Source organism: Nymphaea colorata, chromosome 10, assembly GCF_008831285.2.
Source record: "Nymphaea colorata isolate Beijing-Zhang1983 chromosome 10, ASM883128v2, whole genome shotgun sequence".
Lineage (NCBI taxonomy): Eukaryota > Viridiplantae > Streptophyta > Magnoliopsida > Nymphaeales > Nymphaeaceae > Nymphaea > Nymphaea colorata.
Window position 1 is genome coordinate 20,924,313 of NC_045147.1, and position 14,915 is coordinate 20,939,227.

The 14,915-nt window shown below is 39.6% G+C and overlaps 2 protein-coding genes across 3 annotated transcripts; both read right to left on the reverse strand.

Moving 5' to 3' along the window:
• Nucleotides 1–6,193: 6,193 nt before the first annotated feature.
• On the reverse strand, nucleotides 6,194–9,649 carry LOC116261890 (hydroxyacylglutathione hydrolase cytoplasmic-like). Its single transcript, XM_031640819.2, has 7 exons — nucleotides 9,450–9,649; nucleotides 8,767–8,889; nucleotides 8,452–8,613; nucleotides 7,278–7,353; nucleotides 7,004–7,117; nucleotides 6,605–6,781; nucleotides 6,194–6,466 (listed from the first exon to the last, which is right to left on the reverse strand). The coding sequence occupies exons 1-7, from the start codon at nucleotides 9,494–9,496 to the stop codon at nucleotides 6,392–6,394; spliced, it is 774 nt and encodes a 257-aa protein (XP_031496679.1). The 5' UTR covers nucleotides 9,497–9,649; the 3' UTR covers nucleotides 6,194–6,391.
• A 1,139-nt stretch (nucleotides 9,650–10,788) lies between these two features.
• LOC116263010 (hydroxyacylglutathione hydrolase cytoplasmic-like) lies at nucleotides 10,789–14,455 on the reverse strand. Of its 2 annotated transcripts, none has more exons than XM_031642574.2 (7): nucleotides 14,201–14,455; nucleotides 13,679–13,804; nucleotides 13,333–13,398; nucleotides 12,504–12,582; nucleotides 12,208–12,321; nucleotides 11,404–11,580; nucleotides 10,789–10,905 (listed from the first exon to the last, which is right to left on the reverse strand). In XM_031642574.2, exons 1-7 carry the CDS (start codon nucleotides 14,245–14,247, stop codon nucleotides 10,831–10,833), a joined length of 684 nt encoding a protein of 227 aa, XP_031498434.1. In that variant the 5' UTR covers nucleotides 14,248–14,455; the 3' UTR covers nucleotides 10,789–10,830. The 2 variants fall into 2 exon arrangements, with proteins under 2 accessions (XP_031498434.1, XP_031498433.1); XM_031642573.2 differs by having other exon boundaries at nucleotides 13,333–13,494; nucleotides 14,201–14,451.
• Between the last annotated feature and the right edge of the window lie 460 nt (nucleotides 14,456–14,915).

Consider the following 14,915-nt stretch of genomic DNA (forward strand, 5'->3'; position numbering starts at 1 on the left):
ACAAGTTGACGCGTTCTTCTTCAAGTTAATGGGGGACGACCCCGAAGGAGCCCCACCACTAGGTTTTTCAAAGACAAACACCGCAGAAATCTCGGATTGGAGAAATGACAAAGCTGGGAGTTTATCTAGGGTCAGGTTCGTAGCCCCTTACCATTTTTGCTCACCACCAGTGGTGGCAATCAGTGCTCTTAAATCCATTTGAATCAAAATCAACTCCATGAATTACAGCTATTGGTTCATTGATTCAGTTATCCTTAAATCTTTGAACTATATTTACTTTTCTTGTCATTTAGTAACGTTATTTATTCTTTTTTTTTATTAAATGAACCATACAAATAATTCTTTTGTGTTGCTGATTCTTCTCAGGCCTTTTGAATTTTTTTGATTGCCCCTGAGAAAATCCTCAGGATTTAAGATCTGACTTTCTCTCTTAAATTAGACAGTTTCTCAATGGGAAAAAGTGGATTAAAAGCTTTAATTATAGATCATAAGTTTGATGAACCATGAATTTTACTGTGGATCTTTTGCCACATTAGTGAAAGCATAACATATCATATCCACATCAAATCCACCCTAAATCTGAAGCAGTTAATGCCCCTAAAAGTTTCAGAATTTTTAAAACTTCAGTTTTTAACTCTGTCCAATTTGACAACGATTCTGGCGCTCCTTTAACTTTTAAAAATTAGTTTGACTAAAAACTGATTTCAGATTGGTCAGGAGAAAGGGAATAAACCGTTGGCTTTTGTTTTTTGAAACCATGAGCACAAACCATCCAGCAGACGTTTATCCCCTTTACAACCATCCTTATGCACATTCATCACAGTTACAGAGGGGATCCATGTAGAAATTTCTTGTTATACAGGATGCAGGTAAAGGGTGCAAGTAGTTTGGTTTTAGATTTGCAGCTTTTCTGTTTTATGCTGCACCAAGTGTGATCACGTCTGATTTCTAATGTATTTCTTTGATCCGAATCCACACAGTTTTCACCTTGACTAAGGGCAGTCATCAAGACCTTTTTCTCTTTCGGGATGTTTGATGAGGCTGAAGTTGTGGATTTTTAGAACTAAAATCCTCATTTTTGATGAAATGATAATTGATTATCAATCACACAATTTTCATTACAAAATTATAAGCTCATTCTTGAATCAGAATTCTAGAATTATGATTCTACCCAAGGGGGTGGAATTATGATTTTAGAATTTTAAATTTTTTCATCTCTGTTAAGAGCATATGTCATGATGGTTTTAATTCATCAATTCCAGAATTTTATTTCATGTTTAATCAAACACATCATTTTTAATTCTGGAATCAAAATTCCACACCATTAGATACAAATAGAAATAAAAATTTTCATTTCAATTCTAGTTTGGGGTGAAATTTTGTTTCTAGAATTTTAATTCTATAATTCAAGGCTGTCGAACCCCCCTTAGTGTCCACTTCTTTGTTGAACCCAAAAAGTAAACAGGTTTTGCTCTCTCGAAGAGATATTTGTGTACTACTAGTGCGATCTCGTACAGGCACCACTCAGTGAAACCAGACAGTAGGACACATTGACAAATATGGCTCTGTATTTCAGAAACCACGCTATCTTGGCTTTCTCTGGCTTGGACTGAAACTGGTTTGCTGCAGTCCTGCAGACTGCAGTTTTTTAACCAACGAGACAGAGAAATGTAGCATGGCAGCTGACAGTTTCATCCCCACTGACATGTTCAGGACAGACCGCAGAACCCAGTCAATAACACAGCATTGCCACTAAACTTTAAAAACAACTGCAAATGGATAAAGTTGTGCTAGAAGCAAGTAAGCAACTCCATTCAATTTAATACAAAAAGTTACTGTAGGCAGTATAATCATGGTCATCAATCACCGTTGACCACAAAACTAAACAAGGATTGATACAAAAACAAGCAGACCCTAACCAAACATGCAGTGGCAATCCTCAAAGAAGAAAAAAATGTTGACTCAACCAAGACCAAATTATCAAGAATATCATTCCGACCCCCCTGAAAGCTCTGGATCAGCACACAGACATATGGACAATCAACGACCTCCAGCACCTGCAGGCTGCACCTAACAGAACGCATTTATTCATTTATTACAATGTCCTGCTTTTTCCGTTACTCCTGCAACATCCAATAGAAAGTAAGACCAAACAATATTTTAAAAAGATTCTTCCTAAATCACATAATGAACTACTGAAAAGAGAGTATACAGAGAGAATCCTTTCGAAGCAACAATACAAGTCTTCATGACAAACTGATAATCTCAGAATTTATGATGATCAAGTTTAACTATTAAACAACAGGAATCACCCAGAAGGACCATATCAAAATTTAAAAGCAAGCCTGTCAAATCTTAGTATTTTTGGTTACTTGAGAAAATGTAAAGAACCAACAAGAATAGAACCCCACAAAACAATGGCCAGATACCAGCAAAGTGTAACTAGAAACGTCAGTCAAACAAAGTAAGAAACAGCTTCTCGCCCAACTGTAGAAGACTTTTCGGAGTAACTGCACATCTGTGGAAATGTTTCATTGTTACCTTGGGATGACAATGGCTCTTGGTCGCTAATTTCTAGGTACTGGGAATCTTCTGCAGCCCCAATACATCAAATGCCCACAAAGTTCGTTGCAACAATTCAGCAAACTAAACTTAAATACAAGGTAAACCATGAGCACACTTCTAGAAAAGCAGGCAAGAGACAGAAACAGTAAAAAGATACCATGGTGGACGGAAGGCAGCAGGTGCCTAACAGGGCAGAAAATGCTTTAGATAAATTTACTCTTGATATGAGAAACGGGCCTTATTGAAACTTAGCCAAATGGTTGAACAAAACTGCTTTATGAGACTGGGCATATAGATTAAGTTTGGTCTTCCCGTGAGCATAAGTTCAAACAAACTTCAAAATAAACATGCACCCAAAACCATTTAATCACTCCAGTTTTTTAAATTTTCTTGTATATATTTTGGTTGACTGCTAAGGTATGAAAACGAATGATAGAATGTGTCTATGTAGACGCCTCCAAGTTAAACTCAGACAAGTCAAGGCTCACTTGCTTGAATTGGCTTAGGTGAGTCAGATCAGGTCAAACCACGTGAAAAATGTGGTTCCCTTGGTTATAAGTTATAACCAACCTTGGCAAAGTGGACATTTTTTACTTGACAAAGTGAGTATACTAGTCTGTTGTTTATATTCATATGATGTGTATATGAAAATAAATACTTTTATTTCATATGTAGTATCTGATAAAATTTTAGATGTTAAATTTTGAGTTTTTACACTAAATCCATATATTTAGCATTTACAGCTAACAAGGAAGCATGACTCACTCGAGTCACTGGATTGCCATAAATGATCTAATATCGGGTTACAGGGAACCACAAGGAACCGACAAACAGTACAACTGTCAAAATATAAAATCCAACAGAACAACATTTCACAATTTGAGGCCTTGAAGGTCTCATATTTGAAATTACCATGGCTAGTTGGTTGCAGAACCGGACCAAGTGGAAGAAAATATGTGCCCTAGCAATGGCATGTAAGAATCAAATGCATCTGAAGGGGTATGTATAGCATGCTAAGAAGGACAACATGAACAAAAATAGGATAAGCAACTCATCTGTCACACATTTTCAGAAAACTCATCACCTAGGGACTGGTTCAAACTTCAATGCATATAATGCACATCTTCAGCCAGGTCACTTCTACTTCCTTATTCTAGATCCACTAATCCTATTTTCAATTTGAAAGACAACTGCAACAACACAACTAAAAGGAAGAAGAACAACTTTCCTACCGTAACCCAAAATTCATAGTAGGCATTTGAACCTTGAAGCGCTTAAACAAGCCCATTTGATCTCTGTAGCTTACACAGCTAAATATGGGCCGCTCCAGACATTTAAGATATCCAATGACATGTAGATGAAGACATGTGGCCCCACATTGATCCAACAACTTCTCAGATGATGGAAACAATCATAATGTGAATGCGTTACCTTCCCTTGACATCCTTGTGTTGGTACTGGCCATTACCCATGATGCAAAGAACAGCAGCAATGGTTCCCAAGGAAACAGCAGCTACAAGCACAGAACATCTTTGCTGGCAGTTTCACAATATCCAAATTTCTTTCTTGTTTGATCAGTTGTAATGAAGCGAGAGGAGATTTTCATGTTGGCACTGTTATTGATTTGGCGTCATTCCTTGTATACGAAATCTAAGGGATTCAGAGGCGCCCTAAGGTTGAGCATCGGCAAGAATCGCTCAATGAAATCATCCACGATTTTGATGTATTTTCCCTAGGATATCAAATTTATGTGACAGAAAAATAAATTACTAAACTGTTAGTTGGAACTATAACTATTCTATAAGAAATTGTTTGGCTCCAGCTACGCGTCAAACCATGGATAACGAGGTCGCTGATGGTTGATCCGATGAACACTAAGCTATGAAGCACGGAGGACAAAAGATCAATCGACCTGCGCGAAAGAACGGTTCCTCAACCATTGTAAAAAGCTTCTTAAGCAATTAACCGATTACTCTCACCACAGTCAACAAAACAAGAAACCAAACGCCCACACGGGAAAAAAAAAACATGTCCAACCAGAAGGTAAAAGACCGAATAAAGAGAAAACCCCAAACCCAAACCAAGTTTTCTTCCACGAAAAATAAGCAAAACCAACATCCAAATTTCACCAGAAGATTTCCAAAAAGCCGGCCTGCTTAAGAACGAAACACAGATAAGGAAAAATAAATAACAGGTACCCACTTGTCCTTGTTTGGCAGAGAGCATCTCCATGATCTTTTTATCCCGTCTCTCCATCGCAACGTCCCACATGTCATTCCCAATGTGTTTGGGCTGCAATTGTTCCGCAAAAACGTCACAAAAGTGAATCGACAAAAGGCTAAAATGCACATGGAACTAAATCTGAACAACATGACGGTTCATTTTCTGCGCCAAGACCAAAAGGAGAACGTGATAGGATGAGATTGCATTACCCTCCCATTGGCAGCCTTATATATGTAGTACTGGGCATTACCCATTACACAGAGCATGCCAGCGATGATACCCAAGGGAAGAACAGCTTCCAACCAGAACATCCTCAACGAATAATTCACTTCTTCTTGTTGTTCTCCTTGCCTTCACACCGTACTCGAGTTTCCTTCTGGCTTGGTCGGATGCTTCGTCCTCCAGTTGGAAAGATCGCGCTCAAGAAACCAGAATGGTTCTTGAAATCTTGATCGCCCAGCCAAGTGAAAAGCCACTCGGTGGAAGTCACTCGTAATCGCACATATTTTATATTTGTACACTCGAAATCGGGTCAAATTTGAAGAGATCGGGCCTGGTTTGCAGATCTTGGCAGGACAGGCCCAACAGACGAACAGATGTTGGATTGTAACAGATACGGGGAGTTACTCAGGAATGAATGAGTGACGGGGATCGGTTGGATTTAGATCAAGATGAACTCGAACTAAAGGTAATTAAATCCGGACTGAAACCCACAATAGAAGCTACACTGAGTCCAAATCCAACTTAATATAGGGTGCATGAATCTGCGAATCAGGCTCAAGATCAATCATAAGGGACTGGAACCTGTTTGATATTTGAGTCAGGTTTGGATCTAATCTTTAGATATGACCCTAGAATAGGCTCAAATAAAGACCCAACCTAAGGACAATAACCTGTACGGGTTAGAAACTTCCAGTAGCTGTGATGACTTGAACTAGAATCAGTTCAAGTGTTGGTGAATTCCAGTTTATTTTATTGTTAATTTCAACTTGATTTCTAACTTCAATAATCACCTCAAAGCTTCTCAATATCTTCAATATTAAGATTTTTTTAATCTTTCTCATACATGAAATGTCACAAGGTCGTTCGCTCCACAAAGCACCAAGGAAGGCTACCCAGCACCTGGTATTGCCAGCTCTACGCCCCAGACATCAGAACTGACTAACTGAGCCAGCCACCACCCCACCAACCTCTCCTGGCTAAAAGGTAAGATTAGTCTTTACAAGAGATTCTATAGTGGAGGTCAAGAACTCAAAACCCAGGGACCGCCCATAATGCAGACCGTAGTGCTCCCCATGCCATTTCGTGAGAAAATGGCACAAGAAAGTTGCCTCACAGATTAGATGACGAGCGTCCTTAATCTGACAACAATGTAATATGCGAAGCAGCGAGAGAGAGAGAGAGAGGATGCTCAAGTCTTCTCTGTATCTTTCCAATGCTATGGATGCCTCTTAAGTCGAGCATGAAATCTAAAGGATCCATAAGAGCGAACTACACATTATTAGCACCTCGTAGTAAAAACAGTCCCAGCACAATCCAGAAACATATACACACATAATGTCACCAAGCATTTGGTGGAACATGAAGCGAGTGACGTAGCTTGTTAGCCCCTCCAATTATCTTTCATCCGCCGGATTTCCTTGAGTGCTTCAACGGGGGTGGAGCAACCAACACGATTCTGCAAGTAAAGTTAGATGATTACATAAGCTTGAAGGCTTTCGAACCTACATAATGCTTTGAGAGACATGGATGCAGCTCTATTGTAGAGACCAACCACCTGAAAATAAAAGAAAATTGACAACAGAATGACTCCTACCTGCAGCTCCGGTAGATCAACACGCATGAATGGGTTGGTGCCCATTTCATCCTCAATGGTAGATGGGACTGTAGGCTGGTTGGCCTCACGCTGATGTTTCACCCACGCAAGCTTTTGCTTCATTTGCTCGTTCTCTGGTTCCACGGTCAATGCAAACCGAAGATTCTTCTCTGTATACTGAAAATCCCAAAGATAAAAGTTCTTACCCTATCATTATAGTCACTGACGGACACCATGAACTCCAACATTCACCTCAGCTGGTGCTAGCTGGAACTGCACTACTTAGGAACATGACCAAGCGCCCCACCCACCGCCCCTCCCCCCACATATATAGACACACATGCATACACACACGTGCACATATTAAATGCTATCAATGGCTTCAAAATAAATTCATACCTCATGACCACAATAAACACGAGTAGTCTTTGGCAAAGATCCCAACGTTTTACAGAGAGACTGATACATCTGCTCTGCAGTGCCTTCAAAAAATTTCCCACAGCCAGCTATAAACTGCAAACAATAAGATTAGCAAACATTAGTGCTTCAATTAGACCAATGAGCTGGAAACTGGATTTGATCGTATGGGAGGAAACAATTAAGTTTCCTATTGTAGATGTTAGACCATATCAACAACAACAGAAAGCCTCTCCTTTTGTTATTCTAAGCTTACCAAGGTATCCCCAGTAAACACAGCCGGATCTTCTCCTTTGCTTGATATAAAGTAACTTATGTGGCCCTTGGTGTGGCTGGAGACGGCATAAATGTAAGAATATCAAAACAAAGAGAAAACATCCAAGCATTCAACTGATGAAGTGAAAAAGAATAAAGTATAACAAACATGAACCACAACCACCAGAACAAAGAATTACACGCCAGGGGCCCAGGAAATATGAGCTCCATAGGAGGAGGATGTAAATTGTAATAAAATAAAGTGTTAACATAGTTACACTTTTTTTCTTTTGATCATATATTCCGTACTTCATAGTCTGTAAAGTAACATATGACTTCAGTTTGATGTGAATCAAGAGAACTGTGTCGTCAAATGACTCAAATCTCATGCCTTCTTTTCTAGACAAAGGCTCAGCTAAGCACAGACGATCTGGAATCCTCAACCATGAAAAAGGAGGAAGACTGGGAAGAAGAAGAAAAAAAAGGCAGCCCAATAGTGATGCAGAGGTATTTGGGTTTTAACCAGGGGAGGAGCCACGTGTGGGCTCCCTTTATGTTGAAGCTGGATCAGGTCCGGCCAAATGGAGTTGCACTACTTGACACAGCTGCCTGGTGGCCATATCAAGCCATGACACCAAAACAAAGCAGGGTTGCCTCTCAGCCAGAAATTTCTAAGCTCTGTCCCAGTATTTGAGGTTCAGGGAATGGTTTATGAACATCTGGGATTATTCTTACTGTGCTTTTGTTTTTGGTTGGAACCACGTAGATGTAAAGAAATTCATCTGATTTCACTCCTCGGAGGTTCTTGATGCCTTCCTTGTATCATGTGTGTTCATTTTGGTTCACAGAGCCATTGTGACTCTCTACACTTGCATTTATTTCTTTGAGCAATACAAAGAATTCAATCTGGTTTGGATGGTAGAAGCATAATCCGTCCTACTTATTAATTTAACTTGGTAAACCTCGCAAATTAGATCAGAAAGAAGTGCTCAATGACACAAATTTCAGACAAATATGAGCACTCCAGTATACAACCCCGCTTCTATGTAATAAACAAACTGAAACAGCCAGTACCAATCCCGTTAAACATCAACATTTTACAAGGCAAAAATTAAATTTCCAGTGACCTCCATAAGAAAAGCAAAAGAAAAAAAATCACACAGATACACGCGTACCATGGCGTGTGAAAGGCCAACACGTTCACCTCATTCCCCAATGATATCTTGTCACCATGTTCCACCTGATCGGTACACCCTTTCACATTATCAAGTGAACCGCCAAAAACTCTTATTCCAGGTACCAACTTCTTTATCTTTTCGTTTCCACCAGCATGATCCCTATATTTGGAAAGGTTAAAATTTTCAAATGGATAAAGATATATGTTATCAAGAAATTGCACAATTCATATAACTGAGCTTTCCAATCGTGACGGCTCAACTACATAAACAGACTCAGTAATGGACCAAAGGTCCGATAGAGGAGAAATTCACCAATGATGATGAGTGGTAAGAACGAGCTTTGGAACCACGCCGTTTTCATCGGCCACCTTCAAAACCTTCTCAGGCTCCACAGGATCAACCACTGCGGCGTCTCTTGAACTTTCATCAATTATCCTGAAAACCAACAACAAATCTCAATTGCTGGAACACCATCAAGAAAATGTTAGACAACGACCGCGTGCAAGAAAGCGACGACGACAACAAACTAGACATCTAATAGTAGCCCAAAGAAAGTCTGAGCCTCAAGCTTCAGATTTATACATCGCCACGGTCATGTTTATCCGCAAAAGGAAAACAGAATCATTCCCACCATCACCAACAAGATGAATTGATGATTGCACAAGCAAAAGTTTCGCTCATCTAATGATTTGTGAAACTAAAGAAAGAAAAATTACCAACGAAAGAAAAGACCTAATTCTCAAAAAACCAATAAAAGAATCCTGATTTAATTCCCAAACCACACAAATGAATCAGTACAAAGAAGCAAAGAACAAAAAAGGTTTACGGTTTTCTAACTACTCATAGATATTGAAGACCCAACCAACCCACACCACCAAGTGAGACACCTTTTAGAAGATAATGGCACTAAGCAGACCACCAGTTTCCAGGAAAGCTAAACGAAGCAAGAAAGAAACAGGAAAAGCACAGATTATCCACGGAAAAAGAATTCGTACAGATAGGCGTAGTTATCTTCGAGGCAGGGAATGTGAAGGATTTTCATGGTTGCCGATTGCTTCTTCGCTGCTAGAAAGATCACCGAACTGTCCCTCGAAGGCTTTCTCTACCCTCTGGTCCCTTCATTTCTTTTTGTTACTATCGTTCGAACCACAACCCGGGAGACGCCTAGGTGGCGGGCTTTGAGAATTGATAGTCTAGTGACTCGTCCGAAACTGAAAGTCGTCGACGACACGAGTTCCCGGTTCAATATGCGTCTCTTCCAGCCGTTGCGTTCATGCCCCTAGACCAGGCAGTTCAGCCCACGGTTCACCTCTCCGTATCAATTGAATCAGGAGGAAGATAGATCCTATTACCTGAACTGTCACAACAATGAGTTGCCAAAAGCTAGTTTTCTATGTTTCTTCCGTTTGAGATGTCATCATTTTGTCTCTCTCACTCATTAAGCCAGGAGAAGGATAGATCCAGTCTCGCTAATAAGCTATTACAATCTAGCCTTTGATATTTATACTAGATGTTACAGTATATACATGCACCCTTGCATATCGGAACATGATTGGATCTCGTTCTGTACCAATTGTAGTTCGCTTGTACACAATTCCTTGAAAGGAACTATGAAATAAGACGCAAACTAGTAATGTTCTGTAAATGATAATTGATCCCTTTTAACTTTAGTTTTAATGCGAGATTAGCTCATTGTCCTTTGCACATTTCCATGTAGTGGACATGTTGCAGAAGATGCAGGTACCCACGGTGCTTTGTATCATAACACATAACAAAATGAAAGTTGCATTCGCGGAACTCATGTTTCCATCCCACATCTAAAAATACCATGTTCTTATTTTGAAACATTGTGTAATTATGTCAATTATGGATCTGAAAGCAACAACAGTAATCACACTATCATCTTGAATAACGCGCTTTAAGAACATATATTTTAAAAACATATTGCCCCTTAAGCACGTTTCAGACAATAGGCCTCTGCATACTAGTTTAATTCCAAACCCCTCCTCCTCAATTCACCAAATTCGTCCTCGTTTTGTCTCCTTGCCTCACCCCTCTATTAAGAGAATGGATAAAATTTACCAACTCCAGATTAAAAAGACGGCCTCAAGGACGACTTAGATAGAAATAAAAGGGTAAGGATTACGCCAGCAGCATATTGGAAGGTCACTCTAGAAGGTTGAAGGCCAGGTTTCTCTTTGGTTTATAAAAAAGTAAAGAGAGAGAGAGAGAGAAAGAGAGGTTGGAAGCAGGAACTGAGGCTCGTAAAACGATATATTTTGAGTACAATATATAAAAGCAGGCTGCCAACAAAGCTTGAAACCCAATCTCTCTCTCACTCTCCGTCCTTTATATATATATATATATATATATATATCATCGGGTCCAGTTATCCTTCATCCGCCTTAGCTCCATGAGGGCCTCCACGGCGCTGGAACGGCCAACTCGCTTCTGCAAACAAGTACGTCCAACCCACGTCTTAAACAAGCGTGCCCATGACTTGACAAGCAAACAGTTATAAATTTCAGTCAGCCAAAAAATCTTAATTGCATTTTGGACCGTCGTACTTGTAGTTTCTCTTGGGAAAATATCAAGATCTGTAGACTGGAAAGAAAATAATAATATTAAAACCCAAAGGACAGCTGTTGTTTCATCAAGATTCCACAAAAATGTTTCTTTTCCCTTAAAATATCACATATTCCGAAAAGTAACCTTCGAGCTCTTTCAATAGGATTCAGGTTTTGAGTTTGCATTCCAAGCTGTTGGAAAAAAAAATAGATCAAAAGAAACCAATCTTGTATTGTTAACTGCCAAAGAAATCTGATGGAGTTTTGGCGCATTATATTTCCTTCGAACTTTGTTCCTAAACCAATATTTCTAACACGAGCAGGATCTTCTGTTTTGCCGACCAATATTGACGGAAATTTGGAGCAGGATCAGAACCTGTACCTGCACTTCTGGCATATCGACGCGCATGAACGGATTGATGTACAGTTCTTCCTCAATCGACGACGGAACGGTTGGTTGGTTGGCCTCGCGCTGATGTTTAGCCCATAAAAGCTTCCGCTTTATATGTTCATTCTCTGGTTCAACAAATAACGCGAAGCGAAGATTCTTCTCTGTATACTGAACACATGCAACATCTCACCGTTAGCTTTCTTCTTCTTCCCCTCTTACAAGTTTCATTAAGAGATTAGATGGGCAGCATCCTAGTGCCAACTCAGGCTTGTCGCCATAAAATGAAATGAGCTCAATTACACTGGTAAACCTGATTAAAGGTCATGACGGAAGCGCAGCGACGATCTTATCCAGAAAGAGTTATTCACATTGATTCAGATACTATTCATATAAATTCTAGAACAAAAATTTCTTTTAAAGGGGTAAATTGAATTTGTTACTCGGTTAAATGAAACAAATAGAAACTTAAGCCTACCGTTGCTGTTCCACCAAAAATTCACTGTGTTCCAGTAAAATTTTGGATTCCATCTAGTCAAAGAAAGAAAGTTCGGCAATCACTTTTTTTTCCCCTGAAATCTAACGAAGTTACTAGTTTATCATCTGGCATGGCTACAATGAAAAGCTATTATCATGGCATGCTGCTTCAGACACCATACAACAAAGCCATCATCACCAGAGTTTAAATAATAGAGCAATTGCCAGGTGATCCTATAGTACCCAATCTTGGCAGAACTCAAGAACTTGAAATGAGCCATGTGTTATAATTACTTCAGAAGAACAATAATACATATATACCTCATGATCGCAGTAAACTCGAGTTTGCTTCGGCAATGGTCTTAGTATCATGCACAGAGACTGATACATCTGTTCTGCAGTGCCTTCAAAAAACTTCCCGCAGCCAGCAACAAACTGTGAGAAACATTATCACATTGCACCAGCCTCACGATTAGACCAAATGCGAGAATTGAGAATTGATTCAATCTTATGGAACATAAAGGAATCTTCACAACTGAGAATTTGATTCGATGCAGACACAAAAGCTAAAACTCTATGAAGAACAAGAAGACTTCAATGTTCTTTTATCTGCTTACCAATGTGTCTCCAGTAAACACAGCAGGGTCCTCCTCCTCTTTGCCCGTCACAAAATAACATATGTGGCCCTTGGTGTGGCTGGAGATATTAATAATACATAAACATATACATGTTATCTTCCTGCTAATATAGACTTCCAACTATCCAAGGAAAGATCGCATGGATGGAGGACAATGGATTAGGGTACCAGCTGGTGAACTTATTAACATGAAACACCACCAAGATGCACATAAGCATCCTGCAGTCTGTTTCTATCAGAATGAAGAGCGAGAACGTGTATGTGACCTGGTGGTTTCACATTAAGTGGGTCATCCATGAGGTGCCCTGAGCTACTCTTATGGATGTACAAATTCAAGAATAAGCAGGTGAATGCGACAGCAACTCACCAAGAAAGCCAAGAGAACCGCTCCTGCAAGGACTAACTTTGAATCCAATAAATTAATAAGATCAAACTCTGTAATATTTCATTCATCACATGAAGTCTTTGCATAAAAGTATTTAACTTATGTTGGTGAATCAGTTTGTGATCTGCCTATCAAAATTGAATAGCAATTTAATAATTTACCAAGGTACCAAATGGTCTATTCAAGTATACAAGATCACTTCCCTTCCTATTCTCTACGTTCGTCAATTAGACAAGAGCGGTTGTTCAAGAACCCCAATGAAAAGAGAGTTACGGATTAGGAAACCTATTCTTTTTGTGCATGTAATAAATTGAAAAAGCAAAGGAAATTTTATACCGCAGGAACATGTTAGTCCCATCAACATTCTTAGGAAAACCGCCAAACCGATAGAAGGAAAAGAATCTGTGGCTGTAAAGAAACATACCATGGTGTATGAAGGGCCAATATGTTCACATCTCTCCCCAAGGATATCTTATCTCCATGCTCCAACCTGTCAGTGCATCCGTGCACGTTATCAAAGGATCCCCCAAGAACCCTAACTCCAGGCACCAATTCCTTCATTTTCTCATTTCCGCGAGCATGATCCCTAAGTTCATGTCACGAGAAGCTCAAATAATTCAAGAGGCGGCACACACACACACACACATATATATATATAAAATTGTGTCCATTAATCTAGCCCATTAAGGAGTTTTCTTACTGGACTTTTACTATAGTTCCTGACAGAGTTCAGGTTCGAGCCTCTAAGCTCGAGACACCAGAGAATGTACCAGTGATGATGAGTGGTAAGAACGAGTTTCACAGTGCTGACGCCATTGTCGTTGGCCACCTTCAAAACCTTCTCTGGCTCAACCGGATCGACAACTGCAGCTTCCCCTGAACTTTCATCAATGATCCTGTGAACCCAACACCGGAAATCCAAATTACGAGACTGGTTGAATCATTCAGTTATATATAACCTTTAGAACGTCAAATATCGAACCAAAATTCATGCTCGATAAAATAAAAAAAAAGGGTTTCTCGTTGGCAAAACGAGCAAATCTTTATCAAAAAGAAAAACAGTTTGTTACCCAAAAAATTGGAAGAACTGAAGAAAAAAGATTCCCTGAGATTTATCATAAACTTGATGAGAAAATTTATGAATTTACGTATTCTTCCAAACGGCACGCAGAAGGAAAAGAAAAAGAAGAAATCATTTATCTCGAACGTCGATAGCAAGAAAGATCAATATCAAGAAAAGCATCACGAAACAAGACTGGTACATGAAGTACAGAAAAGAGAAGAATTAGCACAAGTAGGCATAGTTATCTTCTAGGCAAGGGATGGGAAAGATCTTCATCGCCACAGAGTACAGAGTCCCCACCAGCTTCGTGCTAGAGAGAGGAAGGTTTCATCCTCATTTACGCGCCACTTTGATATATAAAGCCAAGGCTGGCTGACCCAACAAGATCCAAGCCCGACCTTAGCTCAAACCTTTGCCGAGTCCACTGAGTTACTGATCTCAACCCGGTATGTGATTTGGGGTGTTCGGTGGGATTCCAATTCCCAGAAGAAGGACGTGTTGCCAAAGCAGATGACACCCAGTACACCTGTAAGCAGCAACATGACGCACATTGACACGCTACCACGCTCTTTATGTATTTCATCTAAAGCTTTTGGATTTTCACTATTGTGTTGGCTATATTTCATCTTCCTGCCAGGGAAAGAATTTGGATTTTCACTATTGTATTGGCTATATTTCATCTTCCTGCTAGGGAAAGAAAGGAATTATGTCATACAGACATTACTTACAGAAGTTTCCTGATTCAGGCTTGTATTTTTTCAATATTTCACCATCCAATGGTAAACATTCTTAAAACCTAAATTTCGCAGACCGTCGAAATGTAAAAGTTCAGTTGGTTTAACTGCTTCGAACAGACAGACAAGTCACATACCCTGGGCAGAGGACGGTCGGGACAAATATCTTTATATTACAAATCTCAAAGAAAATAAAAGACATCAACTCCC